Source organism: Polyergus mexicanus, unplaced genomic scaffold (genome assembly GCF_030449975.1).
Source record: "Polyergus mexicanus isolate NDT 795.1 unplaced genomic scaffold, iyPolMexi1.0 SCAF_13, whole genome shotgun sequence".
Lineage (NCBI taxonomy): Eukaryota > Metazoa > Arthropoda > Insecta > Hymenoptera > Formicidae > Polyergus > Polyergus mexicanus.
This window is the reverse complement of record NW_027223333.1, coordinates 8,975,738-8,996,597: the sequence shown is the minus strand read 5'-3', so window position 1 is coordinate 8,996,597 and position 20,860 is coordinate 8,975,738. Positions and strand designations below refer to the sequence as shown.

Genomic DNA, 20,860 nt, shown 5'->3' with positions numbered 1-20,860 from the left:
ATTATTTTTACAGATACATATGGGGATGCCAAAAAAATGTTTCTCTAGAAATGTTTCTATAGAAATTTAGAAAAATATTTTGTACTAATAAATTATTTTTTTATGAAGAAAGATAGAGTTGCAATGTGTCGTCCTTTTTTACCATTTGTATTGCGATACATACGTAGGATCGAGAAAATAATATCCCGACGCGATGAGTCTCCATAACGATGCGTGATGCCGAATTCGGCATCTAAGTTTCTACGTGGCGCCAATATCTTTTTAATGGCTCGAAGACGTGCGGGGAATTAAATGACCACTGAGCAAATTTATGAGCGAAAGGGTTCCGATCTGTCATCAGTGTTCGCTGTATGTATTTCCAGACGGCAAACGCGAATAGCTAAAGGGCCGGAAATCGTCACGCGAGTTTCTCGGAATCGATATAGTTTCTGACATCTATATTAAGTCTCTACTGTTGTTCTCATTAGCGTGTCAATTTCAAAAGCGTGAGAAACCCGGAATATCTCAATTAAAATTGAATCGGTAAACGGAAAAAAATTCCAATTACGTCATTTTAATAAAATCATTTTATCTTTTCTCACGCGATCATTTTTTGTTCTAGAAACAGCATTGTTTCAGCAAAAGAAACTCACGTGAAACAAGAATTTTTTTATTTTTCTAATAATACATTGCGATCTCTTTTAGCTCGTTAATATACTTGGGATATTTTTGAATAAAACTCTACAGAAACAAATAACATATTTAAAATTTAAATCAGCACAAACAGCTGCATACAGTTAATTAATATCGATAGAATTAAAAACTTGTATTTTGATTTACAATTAGATTCTTAGCAATAAGAGTTACATTGCGCATTCTTAGCATTGAATCGATAATATATCAAAACAGCCATCAGACAATTATAATTCAAACACATGTTTATGTGAAGATAAAAATTTTAATAATGGATTCTTTAATGAATCCTTGAAGAAATCACGTCACGATCTGTTTAGATTAATAGAAAATTTATGACAAAATATATATCTTGTATAATAAACATGTGGATATTTTTTAAAAATATGCATCAATATGCTGTAAGATTGAAAAAAAAAAATAGATAAATATACGCTAAAATTTATATTACGTAAGGCTAAATTTTGTCGAAAAAAATAATAGCTCTTTTGCACGAAATTTATACATTCCTATATTCTTGCTTATGATATTGTTTATAATTACCGTCAATTATTTGAAAATTTTTTACTTTGAGTATTGACATTTATATTTTTACAATCTGATATTTTTTATACGTACATCCTTTGATCTTTGCAAATACAAATAGATAAACGATACTGTATGACCTCTTTAAATTCAGACTTCTCGCGCGAAATTTGCGCGTCGTGTAAATCGCATGGTCGATTTGCAGGGAGACAAAAAGCGGTCTCGGCACGTCGCGTCTGTGGTGTGGTCTTAAGCCTTTTAGAATCGAAGAGACGAGTGAAAAGAATCGCCTTCGGAGCGAGTAACCGAGCGAAACCGAGGCAGGTAGGAGGTCCATTTACTGAAATAATGATAACCGTAATGACGAGACGGCCGGAATTATTAGCCGCGTTTCCCGGTATCGAGGCGAAGAGGAGACGTTTCCCGTCGCCGTTTGTGCGTCCCGCGCAAACGAGTGTCATCGGCACATATAGCTCTAAAAACAAAGCGTGCGCGGAAAAAGAGCTAATGCCGGGAGATTCCTGAGATAGAGAAGCATTCCTCGTCGACGACGCGGCCGGAACCTCACGAAACTAGTACATCATCGCATTCTTTCCGCGTGCTCGCGAGCAAACGTAAATTTCTGCACTTTTTTATGCTCGGCCGGATACGTTTAAAATCCACTTTGGTCTCTGTCCGATCGCGCATACTGGGACCACCCAGCGCAAGATTGATTCGCGACTGAAGTGGTTTCGATTGATCGATGTCAAAAGTGGCAACGCGTAATGTCGCGTGATTGAAAAAATTTTCTTTTGATTTTATCTTTTTTTTTTCTCCGTTTAATAAATAGAATATCGCTGAAATACAAAGAATTTAGAGGCTCGTGGACGTAACTATCGTCTCTTGCCAAAGGCGACAAAAATATTTTTATCGATATATCAACATTATATATCGGCATCAGCACGATTTAAGTATGTAAGGGTTCGAGAAAACTATCCTTAGAAAATTATTTAAATTTAAAATTAAATTTTCTTATTTTAGTGAAAAGTGGATTAGAGATTAACTCCCGATTAGAGATTAACTTTTTTCGATACGTACGCTATACGATTGCTCTCTGAATAAGAATATATGCAACTGATGCGCTACAGGTGGTCGACTCGATCTATATTTGTCTATATTTTTCATGTCTCGGAAAGTCCTTGGGATGAAGGACAGTGGAGTATCTTCGCGAGAGCGAAGAAAATAGAACGGGGTGAGGAGGGGAGGGAACGGGGAGATGACGCGTTTTTAATGCGCATCTTCGTACATTACGATCCCAAACGCAAAACGCAATAATAGAGGGATCTCCGTGAACGGAATATTCATTCTTGTTAGAACATACTTGGCTCGACTTGGTTCGTGTGCGCTTTTGCATCCCGTTTGTAATGAGCGTTTAATTGTACGCGCGGAGGCCGCGCGACTTAATGAAGGGAATCAATCTTGCTCGCGCTGACATTCATCTCAATTCCGAGACCGCCGCGCGTCCGCTACGTTTTGTTCTCGATTTCAATCAACGGGACGATTCAACCGAGCCGCTCGACATTTAATCCTTCAATGGACCATTTAAGATCCATCGAAGGATTCGATGGGGAGGAAAAATTTAGAAAATCGATCTTATTTATATCCGAGAAAAATCAAGAGTCGTATAGTTGTTGGAAGTAGAAAATCGATAAAACCAAAGGACCGATCGCAGAGATCTTTTATTATTTTATTATTTCGTTAAGTTGAATATTTTATATTGAAATCACCATCAAAACGATATTATATGATCGTTTCCCGGAGGGAAATGGAAGACATATTTTTCAACGTATGGTATTTTTAGCTTAAGTAGTTTTTTTTTTTTTTCGGTTACAATATATCACCGATGAAGAATTATCGCGTTACTCGGTGCAGCATATATGCATACATGTGCAAGGCTATTGGAGAGACAGGCGCATTGTACCTGCGAAATCGATCTGGGTAGCCTTCGCCGACGCGTTTTCGCAACGCGTATACGCGTGGGTCTCGTTTCATGTAACGGCGATAATGCGGAGAAGGTGAAAGGGAGGATGAAAGGAGGTGCAGCCGGGCAAGGTAAGAAGCGAGGAATTTCTATCTGCTGGCGGGCTACTTTCGGCCTGCTATCACTTTCATTCCCAATTTATTTCCATTTACATTTCTTTACGTGCTAATTTACATTATCAGTTACATAATTAGATAAGGATTTTATGTGTCTATATATATATAATGTACACATGTTGCAATATTAATTTTAATGAGATTAATGATAATAAAAATGATAATAAAATTCGCAATTTGCATAAATTATGATCTTACGTAAAAAAAGATGTTAAATATTATCGTTAAATATATTAGCGGCGAAAAAGTGTTAATAACTCACATGACACCTTTTTTCGATACCTTTTTATATAAAGTTAATGCTATTTTCATGTAAGCCCGCGAGAGAAGATGAAGTACACGAACGTTATTCGATTCGATCAAGAGTAATTGCAAACTGCATTATAATACCGATCCCGCGTTGAAGAAATACATCGCGCCTGTCGCCGCGACGATGAACGAGTTTATCAACTGCTTCACAATTAGCCGCTCTTCATGAAGGCATTTTCAGCGTGGGCATCGTCGTTCTAACAGGCTCTGTGTCGCGAAGGTGAGAGATGATAGATAGGAAAGAGAGAGAGATGGAAAGTATAAGAAAGAGAGAGAGAGAGAAAATTCGCGTAGGGAGGACGAGGGGGCGGACGTCACCGACGGATATTCCTGTGACATCGAAACGTCCGTAAGCTACTTAGGGCTTAGTTGAGCCACGGTCATCCGTAGGTGTGTACGCGGCTTTATTCCGTAACGACGTCCTTGCACCTTCCCACACAGAGGACGTTTTATAGCGCCAACGTGCGCCGTACTCGTTACGCTTTCGCTCGACGATAATGCATCGTGTCGCGTTATTGGAAATCAAAATCAAAGGGGCAAACCTGCTCGCGCTTGATGATGGAAGGAAACTATCGAGAAAGGATGATACGGATAAAATAAAATAAAAAAAAAAAAAAAAAAAAAAAAAAAACATGGATGCATAAATATTTTTAGGAATCAAATTTGAGTGCATGAAGCAGCATCGCACACATTACAGCGTTTTTATATCAAATAAATATTAAAAGTGTGTTATTTTTGATTTTAATAACTGGATTTCGCATTAAAATATTTATTCTAAAATTGATATCGATTAATTATAAGACATTAAATAACATATATTATAATATTCTGCTTATAAATCTAATAATAAGTACGTGTAATTAATAATTGTATGAGAAAAAACAGAGAGAAATAGACTCATAAATTACTTAAATAATTGACTAAAATTCAAGATAAGAATATGAGATAGGATGAAAATTTGAGACATATAATTTTGATTTTTTTAGGAAAATATAAAAAGAAATAAAAAAAAATATATATATATAGTCAGTTCTTGTTGTATGTGCGCGAAATGCGTTATGCAATCTGTATGCGCGCGCAATTTAATCATTGATATATCATCGCGATACACATATCATTATAGACATGTTTTCTCTGTGAACTTATGTAATAACGCCGCTGCAAACCGAGACGGAGTATCAGTATTTTTGCGAATTCCGCGAGCATTTCGCACGATTGTCGCTTATGACATATAATTTGGAATCGCGACGGCGATTCGTATACTTCTAAGCGCACATATTGAAACGTCTGTAAATTACTGAGCGACTACTGCCGCATCGGCACTATTGACGCCTTCAAAATGTTGTCCCGATAACTTGACTGGAAACTCTAAAACCAGTTCCTCTAAAGACTTTTCGCGACCGGGATGGAGCAATCGACGACGAGAAAAACGCGCGCACGGTCCACGACGAGTAAAGTACGAAGATGTGTGTTTATTACGTAGCGAGGCCCCCCTTGAATTATTAAGGAACATCCCGGCATATCAAAGGCTAGACAGACCACCTTGACGAAGAAGGGAGGGGTAGTCGCAAAGAGGATCCGCAGGCTGTTTCCACGTCGTAAACAGGCTTGTCGAATAGCCGAGATATACATTATTTCACAGAACAGATTTTTCCATCGAGCAAACTCGTTTCACCATTAATTTCAATCGATAACACGTACATTCTATTTTATTTTATTATATCTATTGTACTTTGCGTTAATTTAGTTTTAAAAAATACAGAAAAAATTTAATTTTAGAAAAAAAAAATACGCAGTAAATTTTTAAGCCCGTTTTTGATTTTTCTTAAATCAATACAAAGAAGGAGAAGTAAACAAAAAATGAAAAGGTGCGTAATTTTCTGAAATGTAAATTAAAATATATAATGGAATCTGATTAAATATAATATTCTGGTATTTCTACCGATATTTTCTTGCGCACCAATCTTGTACGAACTACTTTGTGGCGGAAAGATTCAAGGCCGAATGCTTTTTGTTTTTCTTTAAAATGATCGAACGTCATTGGTTTCTTCCAAATTGGCTATAATTTTGTTAATTATCAAGGCCGAAGGTTGCATTATGCATGAAATATCTCCTCTTAAACAGTATCGCGCAGTGGTTTTGTTGCATTATATATAATCCTGCTTATAATATACATTTTTTACGACAAACTGATGAAAGATAAAATTTGTATTTTTATAAATTTGTTCCACATTAACGCGTCTTAAGTAGAATTTATAAATTATTTTACTTGAAAAATAATTTAAATATTTTCATACGTATGGCTCTCCTTCGTTTGTTGCTTTAAATTCGTCAGATATTCATCTGACTTTATATTCAGCAAATATTTTGACAGAGCGCAAAATCAATAATATTTTTGTAATTATTAATTGTGAGCAAAAGAAAATAAAACAAATCGAAAATATCATGATCATATTTATATTTGGTTATAATTGAAAAGTCTTATTCTCTCTCTCTCTCTCTCTTTTATTATTTTAACAGTAACAACAACAAAAATTCTTACAAATATGAATAAGATTCCGCGGTTCCGTAATTTTTAAATTTTTCGATAAAGAATACCACTAAAATCTATTCACAATCAGCTGATCGCGTTCATTGCGCGTGACGACAGTGCCTATAGTCGTTTCTTTACGTTCGATTTTTGAATTAATCAAAGTAAGTTAAAAAATGTCTCTTACATAATAATCAATATAGTTCTAATTATATTAGGTTGTATAATATTCACTTTTTATACTTTTTGCCTTTAGATTTTAATAACTCGATGTCATGCAGATGTCTGCACGGCGGGACAAAATGTTGGAACTGTCATCTTAAAAATGCGGTATCTTAGCTCACAGTAAACATTAAATGTAAAAATTAAAAAAAGAATACGAAACACGTGCATACGTTTGTAACGAATAGATACGATTCTCACTCAGAATAATAATTTAAATAAATGCACTCGCACTTGAGGATATAAATATTATATAGCGATAACCTTATATTTCAGATTACTAGAAGAAAAATTTTACTATGAGAAAATATTTATATAAGCCATATTTTTGAAATTTATTCTTGATTAATTTAAAAATATATAGCACAAAGGAATGATTGCGCACTGTCATTTCGTCTGTATTAAGCGCGATTAGCTGAAATAGATTAGTGATATCTTTTATCAAAAAACTTATAAATTACGGAAAAGTAGTATCTTTCGACGAAAGAATTAAAGTGTCATGTTTTTCCCTAATTATATCCCTAATGCATACATCATTATCATTTATCCGAAACATATATATATATTTGTCATCATTCTGCTGGATAATTGCATAGCTAAGGTCAAAAGTAAAGATAGTCGGATGCGAGTCGCGGCGGCGGGCGGAAACGGTCGTTCCACTCTTGCGAGAACGGCAGTGGTCGTAGGACACGCGTCGAAGGTCAAAGGTGACGACGACTCCTTATTCCGTACGCCCACCTCTAGATTGCGCGTCACGGAGGTGAATATCGCCGCATGATTGATAGGTCGTGTGTCTCGCCCCGGGGCCGGTGCCGGTACCTTAACACGGGCGCGTGCAGGTGACGAGGGAAGAGGAGCCCCCCCCCCCTGCCGTCCTCCTTTTACAAAGAGAAAGGGGGAAGAGGCCTCTTGGCGCGCCAAGTCATAAGGTTAACCATTGTGGTGTACACGCCGCGAAGACACGGACTACCACGCGAACGTGTGGATGTCAGGATGAAAGTTTATACGTCGCGTTTCTCTCTCTCTCTCTCTCTCTCTCTCTCTCTCTCTCTCTCTCCCTTTCGAGTAAACGCGCGGATGCGGCGAAGATGCGACCGAAGATGATGCATCTCTGATGTGATCTCGCGTTTCGCATCGGATCTCGCGATTTCTAAAAATACACTCTAAATAGTTCTCAAATGTTCCCTATTTATTAATTAATTACCAATAATTAATAATTAATACACGTAGACAGAATTATTACTATACAATTACTTATAAATATAAATTCTATGACAGAAAAGAGCAATAATTAATAAATTTATGATTAAATTATAGACTATAAAATCTACTAATGTAATTTCTTATATATATTTTTTAATGATTTATTAAAGTAATAAGGATAATGAAAAAAAAAAACACACACACACACACACACACTTTAATAGGTCTTTAGAAAAATGATTACGGCACACACGTGATACTATACAAGAATTCTGACGGTATCCACGAACTCGACGCATGATTTAATGGACGATTACGCGACACGAGGACTACGTTCGCCACGCGATCGTATTAATTTCATAATTCAAATGACGCCTATACCACCGATACCTCTTCGGATCCCCGCCCTCTCTTGACATAGCGAGCAATTCATAGCGCAAGAATCCCCGCGGCGGATTACAATAGCGGCTCCAATTTCCAGCGTAAAGTCGCTTGTATTCATGTGGCGTAATTAATGGCGGCGACGTAGACATGCGGAATATCAAGAGAGGATACGTTCGCATCGAACTTGAAGACGAATTTACACGGCTTTAGCTCTTGATTATCCTTGGAGGGAAATTATTTACAGTTGTGATATGATAAAAATTAAAAAATATTCTAGATCTTTAGAAAATTAATATCTTTAAATTGAAATTTATGATTTAAGATTAATTAATTAGAATAATGCAACGGAGAGAGACTGATACATAGAACAATGTGAGATACAGAGAATTCTCGTCATAAATATATTAGGGTTGCACAAGATTCAAGACAAGACAATATTCGTAAAAATATTATATTGATTGTATATTGATGAATTGAAAATTTTATATTATCAAAAGACCTTGATGTATCGTGTAAAATATATCACGGGTATTTCTCTCCTTACAACTTGTAAAATAATCAAGCTGTAACGAAACAAGGAATATTGTAGCATCGATATACTACTATACTTATTAGTTCCCTTTACAAACTAAATCGCGTGAATGCGGTTTTAGCGCGGCAACGCAAGGCGGAATCGAGCGACTCGCGCTCAAGCGGTACTTAATACGCGCACTTTAATCTTACTTATATACTAGGATTCGATGGAATTAATGGCCACGCCTCGTCCGAGCGCGATCTCTCCGATTTCCGGGGCCGCGGTCCCGGAAGAAGGAGAGATCCTCTCTACGCGTGTGCGCACTCTTGCGATGCAACTCGCGGGATGTATCCGGGCTCTGGAATGCAGCGCGGGGACCTGACGCGGCCAAGATACTCTCGCCGAGCGGAGAAGGTTCCCCGAGAGAGGGGAAGACTCGGGACTTGGATAGAGAGTCTCGGGGGAGGCCGGTCTCGCCGGTGGAAGAAGGTCAGGAAAGTTAAGAGCGAAGTTAATTATCGACCGGCTCGTCGAAACTACCGGCGTTCTCGCCATGATCGTCTACCAGGAGGATCGCCACCCGACTTTATACATGTCCCCGCTAGAGATACCCTAGACTCTTTCTATATCTGCTCGCGAAACTCGCGAAAAAGTCATTAAGAATACTATCATCTCGAACAGATCGCTCGAAGAACTTTGACTAAAAGTATGCCAATAGGACGTAGAATTTTTAAAATTCTAAAAAAAAAAAAAAAAAATCTTTGTTCTTTATTTTTTAAGAGCTACTATTTAAGTAATTTAAAATAAGATTTTATCGATTTTATCTTTTACTAATATACTAACGATTTATGATATATGGTTTTGAAAGCCAATATTTCGAGAAGCCGGTATTGCGAGTTTTCCCGCGTTGGGTATATTTTTCGGCGCGAAATAATAAATAATCAAGCAGCCCCGATGTAATCGCTGGACGCATGATTTCACGGGTGAATTTATAACGTGTTGGCCATTTAAATTGGAAAGGAGTTTCGACCAGTCTTAGAGAAGCATTATACAATCAGTCAGGTTTAATGATGCAAGAGGAACCGTGATATTTCATGGCAATAACGCAACGATTCGTCAATTCGTGAGATTGAGAGAAAAGTTCAGACATAATTTTTTTTTTCAAACATTTTCCGCGTATCTTGAGCTCAAATCTTTTAATTAATTTGCCGTAAGTTATATTGTAATTACACACAAATTAATATGTTAATAATTCTTTGTTTTCCTGTCTCTCTCTCTCTCTCTCTCTCTCTTTCTCTCTTTTTCTCTCTTTTTCTCTCTTTTTCTTTCTTTAGGAATAATTTTTCTAAATGCATAGTCTACATAGTAATAAATAAATATCTATTTAAAATCAGTTAGCTTATTTCAATATTTATTGCTGGATTATGTAACGTTCGTATTGCCGATCGTGCTAAAGTCGGTTTACGATCGATTCTTCATTAGATCTTTAAGAGTCTTGATGCTATAAATATTGGCTATAAATCAAAGGTTAGTTTCTTCTTATAATTTTAATCTAGCTACACGTCAACTGCTTGCAAGGCATTATTGCAATGTTAAAGGACAACATTCGATAATCTGAATTGATTCGTATGATGGCACGTAATTGTCATCTCTCGTCGCCAACGTTAAATGAAAGACGGAAGGATGATAAGAATCTCGATCTGCAGGGAACGAAGAGCATTACATAATCCTTTCGAAGTCATCCAAGTATCCATCTATATCCACAAAGATCCAGCTTTCTCCTTCTCGGCGCAAATTTAACGATCCCGGCGCATTAACGAGGTCGACGAGACAAAAATTTATATACCGTTGAAAAAGTTGGCTCAAATTTAACATATTGTATATCACATGTCCCAAATGGCCCACGCAAATTTTTGTGTTAATTTAACGTAACATAGAAATGTTAAATGATGACACTAATATACTATGTTAATATTTCAACGCAAAATAAATGCAAATTTTATAGTAATTTAAAATTAATTTTCTATAAAATCAACATAATTTTAATGATAAAATTAAATTGGAAAAATGTTATGGACGGTCTGTAGTCATTCTCACTAGAATCAAATTTTTTTTCCATAAACTTTAACAGATAAATGCTGCCACTAATAATACAGAACATACCTATTGCGTATAAAAATTAAAAATATGTGCACATTGTGTTATTTTTACACTTTTTTTCGGTTATTTTAATAATCTAACATTTGAATTCAATTAACATAAAAGCAATATGTTAAATTAAATTAACACATAAATGTGTTAAATATTTAATACAAAAATTTTAACCGGCATATTTTTTAACAAAAAAAAAAAAAAAAATACGAATTTTCCAACAGTATATAATTTACTTTGAAAATTATATATTATATCTAGATTAATTGATATATCTCGTATCAATATCGCGAGTAATTCGCAGAAAGTTTACCGTCTGATTCATCCATCTAGGAAGTGTATAACTTTGTTCACACAGATTGCGCTAACGAAATACCGCAGATCATTGAACAATGCAGGGATCATATTTTTCGCTGCACCGTCATCGTTTCAACGTGCAATTTTCAGAGGTCACCTTTGCAATTAGCGGCATACGCGTCATTAATTATGCGAATGCTCCCAAGGATGACCTTAATAATCGCGAAAAGGTAGCGGCGGTTATACTATGACAATAATTTGTAAACTCACTGCCTTAAAATAAAATCACTGCTCTTATTTATAACTATTAATCATAATTTGCATCTTCACAACAATTTGAAAAGAATGTTCACATCTAGCGCGTTTTCTCCTTTTCAATCATTCGTAGACAATAAATGCGCAATTTAAAATTGGCATGCATAGGATGCCATTATGTATTATATAAAAAATAATTTATTTACATGTCACGTATAATATGTAATTCATTCCATTTATTGAAGACAAACTTTCCTACGCTCATAATTTTACTTTTTAATAAAAAATAAGAAATCTCTCTAAATTCTAAAGAGATACGCAATCTGTTCGGAAATCACAGCCAGATTTTGTTACGGAATTGGCGCTCTTACAGCTACATTGGTGGTCTCAAAGTTCGCCCACAATTAATACTACAGGAAGTGCAGCAGTAGAGCGCATGTAAGAATCTCGGGGATAATATGTGTTTCAGATAACAAGCACTGTACTATTCTATATATGTACGCGACTCAACTTTATTTACATATAAAGACATTAATTACGATATTATAGTTTAACGTAACACGTTGCTCTCCCTCATCTCTTTCTCTCTCCTCATGCTACTTTCTCTTTGCTTCTTTTTTCTATTTTCTCTCCATCTTACGTTGGCCTTGCAAAGATGCCACCAAGAATATTCTGATGTGAGTGTTCTGTTTAGAAGAGGATTTCTAGTGAAATATTATAAAGATCCTGAGTGGAACTTATATTTCGCTCGCGAAAAAGTATAGTCTATTACGCAAAGTGTCACAAAAAAAGGATCCATCTCGCTTTTCCATCCTTTTGGAATGTTTATGAATATACAATATATAATTTATTAATGTAAAATTTTAAAAATAATGCCATCGAAAAATTTACGACAAAAAAGTATATTGGAGATAGAATTTTTAATAGCCAATATTTTAAGAAATCTTTAAAAGGAAAATTTTTGAAAAGTTCTAATAAATTTAATAAAATAAAAGATATTATCAAAACATCAATAAAGTAGCTATAGAGCGCTCTTTGATAAATTTATATAATACCGTATAATTTTTTCGGTGCGGAATTAAAATTTTCGTGCATCCCTTTCCTCCTTCCTCCGATTCTCGAAGCAAAATTATACAAGCGTGAAACTTCCGATATCTCTAAAAAGACTAGGTACCACCCGTCGAACGTTACAAATTACAATAGCACATCGATCCACTTTTCAAATCCGTTACAGTCACGAAACGCTACACGAGATATAATATCATTGACACGGTATAACATTTCTGTAACAAAGCCGTGTCCACGTAGGAATGAACTGCAATCAATGAACCGTTCGATTCGAGGATTGCCGGAGTCCATTACCCAACACTTCTTTTCCGAGCCGATATTTCTTTTTCGATGCTCATTATCATCTCGTTCACCGAATGACGCGTGAGCGTTATCGAATAATCGTTCGCAAAAATCATCGCACAGCTGATCCACAAACGAAAAAAAAACCTTGCTTAATCCCAACGAGAATTCAACTACCCGGATCCTTTACCGAATCATTTGCTTTAATAAAATCTTTACTTATCTTATATTTTTCGTAAAAAAGAATAATATTTTATAAATCGTGAAATTAATTAATTATATAATATATTATCTTTACATTTTAAATTTTATGTACATTTTTTATGTGTTATATTATTTTTGGATGAATAAGATTCTATTCACCAACGAGGGATCCTTCTCCGTTGTCAATTTCGCCGAGATCGCGGTGTCGCCGATTATATGAACGAGCTCGTAAAGCGCGTTAAATACGCGGGCCGCGATTATTCGAGTGGCGCGAATCGAGAAACGGGGAAGAAGGCGCGCGTGATGTCAACGACCTTGCCGGCGCGCGAGATGATGTTCGACGGTTGTTACGTCGACGAGGAGCACCGAACGTTGTATGTACGAACTGCGAGAGCTTGGCCGCTGCTCGATCTCTGGCGAGGTCATTGGACCAAGGCCGGTCCTACCTGCCGTCTTTATACATGTTGCGATGCTTACACGAGAACTCCTATCCCCAACTCCTATCCTGCGATCGCGATCGCGTCCGCAAACTTACAGCCAACGCCGACTCGATGTTTAAAGATTGTTCTTTATGCAACAAGATTGAATATTAATTCATATTTATAGAAAATCGAGTAACAGCTTTCACAGAAGTCCATGAGATTGTAAGCGACCGTTCATTGTCACTGATCATTTTAGGTACCGATATTAATTCGGCTATATCGTGACTATCTCGTTTTGCGAATATGTGCAGTTATAGCATTGACGAAATCTAATTGGCCACGAGCATAAGTTGGCAAATTATCGATGACTTGCAATGTATTTTTTGTCGAGATTTGATTGTTAATTGAAAAGTAATGCTTCCAAGATGGATTTCTATTCAAAATTACCCGATGATCGATCTTCGCAAAAAATATCGATAATTATCTCAATAATATGCCAATTTACTTCCGTAGTAAATCAAACCCGGCCTTTCCGATCGAAATTGATTGCCGGAGAGAAAAATAAGACGAATACGAATCTTTCTAGTGATTATCGTTTAAATGAATCTCTCTTAATCGAGAATATCTCAAATCTCTCGCGTCCCATACTTGCTATTCCCGTTTCCTATAAAATATTATTCGGATAAAGACGTCCCGCAAAGGGGAATTCACGAAGAAGAGTGTAAAAGAAAAGAAAAACAAAAAAATATTATCACGTAAAACTTGATGTCGTCGCGAATATAATTTTCATTCCAACAATCTGTCGTAATAATGTTAACGAGCGTATCGAGCTTATCGTTCTGCGAGGTGGGAATAAAGTTCCTATATACGAAAACGATCGCAGACGCGCCCGCAAAATTTATTGCCGTGCTTTCACCGCGATGAGTTATTGGCTTTTACAAAATGATCTTTAGACGAAGTCCCCGTCGTACCCAGTCAACGGTCTGCGCCCGCTCGTGCGCGCTTTACGACGTGCCGGGTTTCCAGTCGGTGATACCTGTTCCGGATACATCCGTAGCAGAGGCGTAACAGGGCGAGAGGAGAAAATTTGGAAGTAATTCCAATATCGTTGGCAGATCCTTTACCGATCATAATCAATTTGCCATAGTTAATGTCTCTTGTTAATAAGAAATTTGTAGATTAAAAATCAATTTTTTTTTTTTATCAAATAAATAAATACATTTTGTTAATTTTGATTTTTTTTACTCAAATAAATGTATACTTTGTTTCCAAAAATGTTTTCTTATATTAAATAAATTATTATCTGTATGTAATAAAAATTATAATTTTTAAAATACATTATTTAAAATTATAACATAAAAAAATATTTATCTGATTATATATTTGAAGATAATAAATATAAGATTTAAATAAAAAAAAACTTTTTAATGAAAAAAATTTTTTTGGGGGTTCAGTACATCTTTTATCTCAGTGCAATCAATTTTACATAGAAGGAAGAGAAAGAGATCGATGGTGTTTGAACACCGATGACTTCGAGTACGCGTCTTGTTACACCACTGGTACCGGAATATCACCGCGAGTTTATGCAATCGAAGGAAGCGAGCGCGAATGCAAGGTTCGTCAAGTTCGACGGAAGATACGGCGCAATGTCTTCCGCATCTGCATCGAATGCCTAGCATTATAATATACAAAGGTGGATTCGAGAATGTCAAAGAGTAGAAGGAAAGAGATAGGGGGAGGCTCCCGTTGGTTTGCTTCGCGTTCTTGTTACTGCATCGAGGTGCAATGCCACCATTACTCTTGCCCGATGCACTTCCCGCTGCACTCAGCTCGGGTAGTTTGACATCGATGTGTTTATTCATTCATCATTTTGCAATTAACGCGCATTAACGCATGATGACGTTTTATTTGACGCGATACATCGGTAACATTTGTACATTTTACAAACGGATGATGTTTATATTAAACTTATGATAAAATAGACTATCGCGTTTCGAAAAATCACAATTTTTCGTATATTGTATATAAAGATATATTCTAATACTGGAAGGAGTAGATTTTTTGGGAGTAGCATCTTACAAGATATAAAAGAAACTTAACTTCGTTTAACCAATATTGTATGAAATATCTCGATTTTTTTGTGACATTTTATTGACATTTCGCGAAATCCTGACGATATATCTATTATCGGGCGATCATATAAACGTGAAAGAATTAATAAATGCTGCTAATGATTCAAACTTTTTAAAAAATAAAAGATTACGGACGAAACTACAATAGGATAGACTTCTGTTTCTCAGAAATTAATTTTTTCTATGTCGTACCACGTATCAAGACATTTCTAATTTTCGAGGGGATATGAAAATATTTTGGAGCCTCTTTTTCTTTATTCCCTCAATTACTATTTTTTTTTGTTCCATTTTATTCAAAAATATTAATATAGTAAGTATATACTTATTATTTAACATTATATAAATTATTGTATAATAAATATATAATAATTACAGTATCTCTCTTAATCTCCTCTTAATCTCCCCTTAATCCTCCCCTTTGATCGGCATAGGGACTTTATCGGTAACTATTAGCGTTTTCGAATCAAGCAAGTTTGATAGCTTTGAGAGCGATTAAACCCAATTTACCATGAATATATGTTTGATTAAAAATAAGTTTTAAAAGAATTTGATTAATTTAAATATACGATACATTAATAATATAATTAATATAAAGTACATCTCCCGTTCTTGTTGCTATTTTGGCTTTAAAGCACAAAATTCTTTGCCCCGATTAATCAATCAAACGCTTACTTGAAGTATTTAATTGATTAATCTAATAATTTAAGTATCCCTAATAATGAAGACGCAATATATGACATTATTAATCGGTCTCAGAACGATCAAACTTGCTTCACTCGAAAACGTTATATGTATGTTACCGCCGGCATAGCTCTTAAGTTTATTAGAATACTTAAACCTCCTCACCTGACAAATGTCTTCGTTAAGGTGAAGATAAATGTATGAGGATGATTTGTTTCCTTTCTTTTTATTTCTCAGATTAGGTTAGATTTTATTTATTTTAATACACGATAATCGATATAATAAATAGTACAATAAATTTAATATAAAAAATATATAATAGTATATAAAAAATATAATACAAAATATAATTTGAAATTTTCTTCTAATATACAGGTTTCTTTTAAAAAATAGATTTTACAAATTTGAAAAAAAAATATAATACATAAAGAATTATATATAACATATATAATTTTACAAGTATTGACTGATTTGGAAAAAAAAACACAATTTATTATAAAAGAATTACAAAAAAAAAAAATTTTTTTTATTGGATTCTAAAATTATGAGTATAATAAATTCTCTCTATCTCTCTCTCTCTTTCGCTTTTTCTTTGTCACTGTATAACTAGGCTTTCGTGCCAGTAATGAATTTGACTCGCGTGATAATGCGATGGTACTCTCGTTGCACATAATTAGGCGGTATAACTACGGATTGTGTAATTTCTCGGCGAAGGTACATTCTCCGAGGATTCCAGCGACTCGTATACAATTTGCGAAGCTGCGACGCGCCAGATTACGCCAATTTCACTTAATGGCGAAAACAACAATAATTGTCGAGCATCGCTCGATTCCCAAGTCTGTCAAGTTTCCTATCTTTTCTTTCTCTATCGTTGGTTTTTTATTCTCGCTAACCATTCGTCATTTTTCGACCCACCATGAACGCGAATTATTTTCTACCTTCCTTATGATCACAGAGCATTTACTCTCCGCGAAATTTATCTAACTAGTTATACAATATATGCCGAGCAGCTTTCTTGTTTTCTTTCCTTGTTTTTTCCTCGAGTCAAACAATACAATGACGTTGCACTATTATTACTGTTTTTGTGAATCGTTTCTTTCTCGTAATAAATTGTACATTTCAATCATTTTGTAAAAATTTCCTTATCACTCAAAAATCGATCAACTAAATACTATTAATTTCGATATTTTAAGGAAAAATCGACTATAAATCAATAAATAAATAAAAAAAAAAAAAAGATTTTCCATCATAATTTTAATCCAGTAGAGTCGATAGAGTCCTATTATTCGAACGCGGCACGTTGATGAGCCTAGAGATGGAAAAAGTAAATAACTTTATTAACGGTCGTGTGCGTCGCGTATAAACCCTGAGACTCGTTACCGAGTATAACCTTGTCGATTACTTTCAATTCCGTCTCCTTGGGCAAAATCGATTAGCGTTAATGACAAAAATGAGAAAGTCATTTATTTAATGGTATCGTGCCCTCACCCAGTTATCCCCTCCCCCTTCCTTCCCCCCGAGAAAGAGCGGAGCTCCGACTCCTGTTACCGGGTCCGCTCTTACTACGCGTCTCGTGGAATCCCTGTCCCTTCCTTCGATCGCTCATACCGGCACGATGTCGATGATCGAAAGCGTGGGGCCCCCGATCCCTCGCGGGACTTGCATCCGTGCAACTTTCTACACGCGAGCGCGAGCGCGGCGTGTTGTAAATAATCGACATCCGCTCGCAATAAACTCGTTGTAATCGCGACTGAATGGCCGTATGCCGACCGGCTCCCCATAGGATTCCATGGCTTCAATCGTGGACGCAACCTGCCTGGCAGCTAATCGATTCCGTAATGCAATTTGAGCATCAACCGGAGCGCTATTCAAAGTATCCCCGAGATGTTATCGACATACGTTGTACTTATTCAGAGGGAAATTAAGTCCATTTTCTTCAAAATTTCTCGCTCATAGAATTATTGGCAAAACTCAACGTGCAAATACTCGCTTTATTTTAAGTTGCATGCTCAAAAAAAAAAAAAAAAAAAATTTGTGTCAATGTACATATATACTACACGTAAATATAATATATTGTCCATAATGGAACGATTCTGTCAAGTAAATTCCACGCGACCGTAGCTTTAAACACAGTTTCATTGTTAACGTAAGGTAAATGTTCAATATAGTAGTCATTTTTTTTTTTTTTTTTTTAATCAAGATTTATCTCTTTATAAAACGCAATCAAAGTTTATAAGATGCAAATTATTTTTTGTCTTTAGAATTTATAACAATGTTATAAATTGCTATAATTGCTGCGTTCGAAGATGATTATACGAAAAATGAGACGAGAGCGACAATTTTTCAAAGCAGAATCAATTGTGACAGCTCAAAATACATAAAATATATGAGTTTAAAAAATCTGTGAAATTGTTTTAAAAAATACGGAACGTTACTGATAATATTTCTTTAGTGTATCCTAGTAATTATTCTGATATAATATTATCATTAAATCTGATAACATTATCGTCTCGCTAATATTTCCTTGCAATTTTATGTATATAATGTATCAATTATCGGCATAATATTGATAAAAATTGTTTTCTGTAAGAATATAAAGTAACAATCTAAAAAATTTTAAAAATGCAAACTTATTATTAAAATATCGATCGATGGGTCGACCAAGCGACGTCAAGACACCCTAACGATTTACTCACTATTTTTCCTCTATCATTACACAGATCTACGAAAAATGTCTCGAGGAAATCGCGTCATTTCCGGCGGCGACTATTCGCCTTCTGGCAAACGGCCGCGTTTGTGAGATTCGAGATAACGTCGACGCCCCTTGAACGGACGCCAGGCGTGCCTTTAAAATCCTAGTTTACACTTCAACCAATCTGCAATTATCGGGTACATATCGTATGTATCGAAAGAGCTCGTCAATCTCTCCTCTCCCTTCGTATCTTACTAATTGGTCCACTTTACTGCCGACCGCGTGAGATAATATTCTTGGTATACTCTTCGCTGATGTTGAAATAATAAATCGCAAATACGGGAGCTTGCAATAAGGGATGGACAAATACTACAAATTATGCTTTATGTAGTTATTATCAATGTTCCTATGAAGTGCCATTTGTTCGTGAAAAAATTTAATTTAATTAAAGCAAAGAAAATTTATTGACGAAAGTTTTAATTATCAGAGGCTTACGATTGCATCTGGTTTTATTTTCGTCATGCAATTCGATTTTTCTAATCAAATGTCCGATTTATGACCAGTAACAGTAATAAAAATTTTTACTCTATGTGCGCAAACATGTACAAGTGAGAATTTTCAACTATAGCAAGCCTTTCCAAGTCTGATTTTTAGCAAACTATTACTTTTTCATCGTGCATTTACAATATTTGCATTTTTAGCATACAATATTGACAAAATCATCAAAAAATCTTAATTGTATATAGGCAAATACGAGCGAGATAATTTAATATGCTTGATCTATATATTTTTTTTATCCCCTCTCTTAAAAAAAAAAATTATTTAATTGATTGTTCTAATAAAAAATTATTAACATCCAATTTTTTTAACGTCTCCTTTTTTATTGCGTTAAAATCAACTGCATTAATTAATTCCTGACAATTTGATACGTGTATGCTCTTTAGTTATTTACAATTCATTTTATCGTTAAAAAAAGTCTTTTCATTTCTCATCTATTTGCAAAATTATATATCTAATATAATTTTTGCCGATTTATATTCTCTCAAAATTATATAAGATGAGAAATAATATAACTTATCAGTACGACAATAGCGGAGTTGTACAACATTGATGTTGACGAAATATAGATATATAAATAAAAAATTATTTAAAATTACAATATAAAACAATGTTCAAAATAAAATTAATTTTTCAAAAATGTATTGCGTACAAAAAGCATTTTTTATCTCCAAATAAACACATAATAAAAAAATTGCTTAATTTTTTAATAAAATTTGCTTAAATATAGATTTAATTTTATAAGAAAAAAATAATATATAAATATATAATTTTTTTATATAAGCAATCTACTCAATTTAAAAATTTTCCATATTTTTATATCAATATTATATATATATATATATATATATATATATATATATATGTATCAATTTTATTAATTATTGCAGCTATTTTGTAAAAAGTTTCAAGTATTTTAAATAAATATTGTAAATATTATAAATATATAATATTAAATATTATAAATATATAATAATAAATATTAAATATTGTAAATATATAGAACAGAGACAAACAATATAATAATTCTATACAAAAGTAATAAGTAATATATTAATTAAATTATCATACTTACTCTCTACGGTTGTTCCGCTGTCGCCTTCTCCTCCTCCTTCTCCTCTTTTATTTATCCTTTGTTGTTTCATGGCACTCATTCGCGATTAAAATTACGATCGTTTTACACTCCCGAGGTTAATTGTGCATTTTATATTGTGATACTGGAATAATAAAGCTATGATTTGTTCGAAATTTACACGCCACTCGCTGCAATACATTGTTTATATTGTCATCGTGAATAATAAACGCTCTCGTTTTAAGGAACGGCTATTATCCCGCGTATTATAAGTAAAAATAAAGATAACGATTGAAATATATTCGCGATATTATACGTCGTTGCTTGACTAACGATGATAAGTCAATAAGTTTGTCGAATAAATTACATAAAATACGCATTTTAATAGACGATATTCAAGCGTCGAATTTTTGTGACGTGATTGATAGGTGATTAAACTAAGTGATTAATTACGATCACATTTAACAATTTAATATTCGATTCGATTCGTTTTGTAGTCATAAACACGTGACATTTTATTAATGATTGAAAAGTTCGAAATTGACATCGGC

The 20,860-nt window shown here is 34.5% G+C and overlaps 1 protein-coding gene across 1 annotated transcript in view; it reads right to left on the bottom strand.

The window, feature by feature from the left end:
• Positions 1–20,454, bottom strand: part of LOC138938694 (lipase member I) — a 43,301-nt gene extending 22,847 nt beyond the window's left edge. The window contains exon 1 of the mRNA XM_070305883.1: positions 20,313–20,454. Within this exon, the coding sequence (XP_070161984.1) occupies positions 20,313–20,391 (79 nt within the window). The 5' untranslated portion in view covers positions 20,392–20,454. The remainder of the gene's footprint in view (positions 1–20,312) is intronic.
• Positions 20,455–20,860: the final 406 nt, after the last annotated feature.